The sequence below is a fragment of the Styela clava genome, chromosome 8 (genome assembly GCF_964204865.1).
Source record: "Styela clava chromosome 8, kaStyClav1.hap1.2, whole genome shotgun sequence".
Taxonomy (NCBI): Eukaryota; Metazoa; Chordata; class Ascidiacea; order Stolidobranchia; family Styelidae; genus Styela; species Styela clava.
The window spans coordinates 249886-255674 of NC_135257.1; the positions used below are offsets into that span (position 1 = coordinate 249886).

At 38.7% G+C, this 5789-nt stretch overlaps 1 protein-coding gene across 1 annotated transcript; it reads right to left on the reverse strand.

Annotated features, from left to right (window-relative positions):
* Positions 1-2349: 2349 nt before the first annotated feature.
* On the reverse strand, positions 2350-4902 carry LOC120346202 (putative ATP-dependent RNA helicase DDX27). The gene has a single exon (XM_039415881.2). It carries the CDS (start codon positions 4844-4846, stop codon positions 2528-2530), a length of 2319 nt encoding a protein of 772 aa, XP_039271815.2. The 5' UTR covers positions 4847-4902; the 3' UTR covers positions 2350-2527.
* Positions 4903-5789: the final 887 nt, after the last annotated feature.

Sequence of the window (5789 nt, forward strand, 5' to 3'; positions counted from 1 at the left end):
ACAAACCGAAGAATCACAGCCAGTTGGGAAACGCACGTGATGTCAGTTGTCTCGTCAGACTGAATCGAAAGGAACTGGCAATTCTCAATTTCCAGAGCCAAATGTTGTAAATAAATTTTATACATTGAGTCGAGCAAATCATTTTGGATATCCTTAGATGTCCCTTTCGAAACAGTTGCGGCATCAAGATGATCTCTCAATACTGTATCTAGGGATGCGGTGTATTCCACCATATCCAAAAATACCCCTCTATTAGAAGAGCCAGCCCGTTCATCGTTCCCACGGAGGGACAGCTCGTGACAACCAATGAACTTCAAAACACCTATCAATCGACCGAGAACATGACGGTTTTTCTCGACGCTTTGGTTGTGCCGACGAATAGAAACCGCGCGTCCTTCATCCAACTGTGCTGCAATATTAACATTTCCGAATGTTCGGTATTTTACTGCATTGTCCAGATGCTACATAGAAGATTGATGATCCCTGGCACGCTCGGAAGGATGTTTAAGATCTCTAAAACCAAATTTACACCAACGTGAGTCACGGGCGGTAGCAAAAAGTAGGCAATAAAAACAAAAAAGTGCATTTTTGTCCTCGCTGTAACACAACCATTCGTGTTTTTTATACCAAGTTTCTGCGCAGAATGTACGCCGACGCTTTCCTCCGTCATGGGATTGTTCCAGTGAACAATTTTTTGGTTGATAAGGCCCAAGACGTTGTACCTCTAATTTTTGTTCCAGCGGCAGCTGCGAAAACGGAGTGCGAAGTAGTGCATCAACTTTATTCATTATGAGGTCTAAGGCTAAGAAATGCGAAGCCGGAAAGAAGTGAGGAGCTCAAAAGGAATGTGGAAAATCGAAAGCAAATGTACTAAAGGTCTCTAACTGTTTCAAATAGCGAAACAAGCGACAAAAACGAAGGCGAGGAAACTATCAACTCTTCAAGCAACCAACGAACGAGAAGGAATGCGTGAATATGTCAACACGTTGTTGTAAGAAACGTCGGCATTGTGTCGTCATAATTTCGGGGCTAGCCCCCGATGATTTAATAAAAGAAACAGAAAACAAACGCGGCGAGTGGAAGATAAAAGAGAGAATACGATATACAATGAGCAACCGGGACAAAATCGGCGTCGCCCCGTCGACGTTCGGCGAAGGCTTAGCGAGCGAAAAATGAACCATGTCGGGAGAATATGGCTAGTGTAGACAGTCTGTGCAACCGATATTGAGGTATTTTTCGAATATTTTTCATTATACCGAAAAAACAACCGGGGCATTGCCCCGGTTGGCCCTATTGACATGCCGCCACTGGCTAAACAAGCTTATATATCATCATAATATTGCATAGTTATTAACGGCTGCCAACAGCCAGTTTCAAATATTTCTCGTTGGTATTCCAGCGTACTTTTTTTGTTCTCTGTATTCATTACGTTTTTCCGAAACTCGAGTCATTGATCTTGTAATATAATTTCTGCGATAAAACTGATTGACTTATTGGCTATTCGGGCAGTTTTCACAAAATCGAAAATTTTCCTTTGGTGTTCCGCGAAAAATTCATGATCTCAGAAGTGTTCAGCGGTCACTGGGCGTGATGTCGATATTGAGGACGGCTTGAATCACTATTTACATATATATTTATATACGCGACCTAATGCCAAAAAATTGGTAAACAATTTTGCGGTCAAATGCTTTTGTGCCTAGTAGAAGGTCGTACGCTATAATTGTAACTAATCTTCGAAAATTTCAAACGTTTTTTCCACTCCAACAAAACAGTAACTCATTTTTGGTAAAATCTTTACAGAGAAATTCACAATTTTATTTACGGAATTTGCAAATTCAACACTCGGGCGAATTTGATGACGTCACACCCTAATTATTACTGCGTAAAAAGCTTCAAAATGGAAGGAATTCAACAAGTCGTAAACGAGCCAATGTGCGTTGTTATAACGAACTTCACGGTTGACTTTACGTTCTACTCTTGTTTACAATTTCACCACCCTGCCCGCCGTGCATGGTATTTGTGCCAAATACAGAATTGGAAGTCAAGCGCAAAAAACATCTCAGCACAAAGACAACGATTTCTCAAATTTGTTCTTTTTGTCTGTTAGCGACCCGTGGTTCCTGCGCAATTCAAGCGATTGATTTAGCGCGCGAGCTTCATATCCAAGCAAAGCTTACATGTATGCTGCGATATGAACAAACGTCACATTTATAAATCTGGGTATAAAACGATAGGTCACTGACGTTGGCATAGGACGTTACAAACTAAATTACAACTTAATATAATTAGACGACCGATATCACCTGTCCCATCCCATTCTTTCAATGCACTCAAAATTTTCGACAAAAATTATAGGTTAGTAATTCGTGATGGCAGCATTTTTTAAAGTTCACTGGAATTGTCATAAAAGGGGAGACTAAAGCATGATATAAATGGAACATATTACCAAGGTATGTCCCAACACAACCAGTTCTCTGCACAATTTATGACACCAGTCCATGTGGGAAGAAACCTTTTCATTTTTTTCTCAATGTCGTTTCAATTTTCCATTAAATTGCTTCTTTCTTTCTTTATATTTTTGCTTGCCTTTAAACCCTTTTCGTTCCTCATAACTTGGACCAGCTCTGAACTTTTTAACTGACCGAGCACTTGTGTCAGTAAGTTCAGATGCAAACGATGACTTGTTTTTGGGTTTCTTGATTTTGGCTGAGGCTGTTTTGACATTTTCTGCACAGGCCCTGGCTCGTTTTTGTTTACGATTTCGTTTTTTCTCTCTCAGTTGAAAAGCTTGTACTTTTTCAAGCTCCCTAGCAGCCCTTTCTTGGGCATTTTTTGGTAGCGGAACAAATTTAGCACCTTTCAGTATTTTCCCTTTTACAAATTTTTTTCCAGGCTTGGCTTCTGAATGTTTTCCAAGTATCTTTTCTGCTTTGATCATCTCTCTTTCAATGCGAGATTGGAACCAGTTTCTCTTTTCAATTTGTTCTTCATTTGGTTTCTTTCCTAAAAGCCGTTGCCCCTTGCTTATCTGGTTTTCAGATTTTATCATTTCTTTTTCTGCGATCTCCATTCTTAAAACTTCACCTACTTCTTCATCCAATTCATCGAGTTTTACTTTGTATTTTTCAATCACTGCTGGAGGAACAAGTCTACTACGCACTGGGTTTTTTGCTTGTTTTACAATTTCCTTCAGCATTTTACGTTCAGTTTCACCAACCAGAGAAACAGATCGTCCTGTTTTTCCAGCTCTTGCAGTTCTTCCTACTCTATGCACATAATGTTTGTGTGTGTTTGGCATTGTAAAATTGATGACAGTTTTAACATTTTCAATATCTAATCCACGTGCAGCAAGATCTGTACAAATTAGAATATCAACTTGAGCATTTTTGAATTTCTGCAAACTTTCCAGCCTCTGAGACTGGTTCAGATCACCATGGAGCTCAGCCACTTTCAGTCCTAATAATCCCAGTACAATATGCATTCTGTGAGCTTGTTTTTTGGTTTGTGTGAATATAAGAACACTGGTTACAAAGGTACGAGAACATAAAGCAGCAACTATGGCTTCCCTGTCACCCTCCTTGTTTGGGCGAATTCGAATAAACTCTTGCCTAAGATATGGTGCAACATCTGTATTGCTATTCACAAATAACTTCATAGGATTTTTCAGTGACACTGATGCAAGTTCATTTACCTTGTCTGTCATTGTGGCAGAAAATAACATAGTTTGTCGCCCAATAGAGCAAAGTCGAATGATTTCAGTCATCTGTTCTGCGAAAAATTCATCCAACATTCTGTCAGCTTCATCTAATATCAAAACTTCAACAGATTCGAGTTGAAAAGATGGTGTGTTGTGAAGATGATCAATCAGACGACCAGGTGTAGCTATAAGTATGTCAGGACCTTGCCTCAAAGCTGCTTCTTGTGTCCTGATATCAAGTCCACCAGCAGCCAGGCATACCTGAACATCCGTAAACTGTGCTATTTGTCGTGTGATTGCATGAACTTGTACAGCCAATTCACGAGTTGGTACAAGACACAGAACTCTTGTTACAGGAGCCACACGAGGTTTGTAGATTAGCCGTTCCAAGACAGGCAACATAAATGCAGCTGTCTTACCAGTTCCTGTAGCAGCACAGGCACAAATATCTTTTCCAAGTAGTGCCACTGGAATTGTGGCCTGTTGAATTGGTGTAGGAACAACATAGTTTAATGCATTTATACCTTTCAACAAGGGCCTAGAAAAATTCATATCCTGAAATGTCAACTTTGGGTTCCATTGTGAGCATGAATTAAAGAATTCTTTGTCTCCCAGAACATCTTCAGTGGATTGTTTAATCTTCTTCATTGACACCATAGCTTTTATTTCTTCATCCAAGTTTATGTCATCGGAATCTTTCAATTTTGTTCTTTTATTTTTTATTCTTATTTTATCAGGTTTCAACATAGTCTCATCTTCTTCGCTCCCTGAACTTAAGTAATCCATAGAATATTCATTCACGTTTTGGGAATTCGATACAATGTTGTCTTTCATGTTATTCTTTGTGGCAAAATGAGCACTTTTTATCAATCGGTTTCTCCTGACTTCTGCAATTTTCTGATCTAATGAAGATCTGCTGATGGCATGTTTAGATTTTGCCATTTCAATTGCCGAGTTGAGTGTCCATCCTACATTCTCTTCTGCATCATCCTCATCAAAAATGAACTTTGAGTTGAAATCATCTTTACCTCGTCTCTTCTGCTGAATCACCTCCTTTGTCAAGACATTTGCCTCTTCTTCACTTTCACTTTCTTCATTTTCAACTTTGACTTCATCATCATCATTGATGGTCTGGATCAAGTCTGACATTTGGCAATAAATCTTATGTTACCTAATTAAAACTGTAAGAATATACATAAATATAGGATCATTATAAAGTTGTAACGAGGGTGTCTGGCACGACAGCAAATGCGCCATGCTTAACTCAACAATAATTCAAATTATTCGATACAGGCCTCAGCCGTCACATAACCAAAATTGCGTTTTTTTCGCTAAAAACCACCGGATGCTATGGTAACAATATTTTACTTTCGGTAAATCTATTTTTTCAGAGGAATAGCCTGCTATGATGGCATTTTAGATTGCGTTCCTTTTAGTTTGTTGCGCAGTGCCAATTTGTCAGTATGGAGGGTGGAGGCCCACACTCTGTCGTACAGAAAAAATTTGCGAATTGCGATCACTGTTATAATTGATGTCTTTTAATATGGCGGCTATTCTTGGAATGGGAATGGGCCATACTACTAAAGGGGTGTGATTTTGATACTAACAGGGCCCCAATGGTAAGAAAAAACACATCGATATTCCCCACTTGACATTTTTATGTGTTTAAGTGACATATTCTGTGTTCTACAAATACAGTCTACAGAAGAAATGTGATGTTAACTGTCATGTTAGCGATAACAGACTTTTTTACAACTGTGCTTTTGTTGCCCCTTTTGAATTTAATGCATAATTTTAAATATATTAAAATATTTAGACATGACATGGCAATCTCAAACTTAATGCTGAAAAGAAAAAATGACAAAAGTACTAAATGGTAGACAAACCATACACAGCAAGGATGATACAGTTATATTTCTACAAATCCCTAACAAGTATCGTAGTGTACACTAGATTTCAATGAAAGGTTCCATTTATGACATTACCGGTATACTGCTATAGCATAATATTACTACTGTACTATGACAGTATGATGGCATAGTCTTTTATAGAAAATACAGCAAGAAGGGAGTAATCCTTGGAATGGATGCTA

Coding starts and splice junctions, on each gene's coding strand:
- LOC120346202 (XM_039415881.2), bottom strand. CDS start 4,846: ATGTCAGACTTGATCCAGACCATCAATGATGATGATGAAGTCAAAGTT.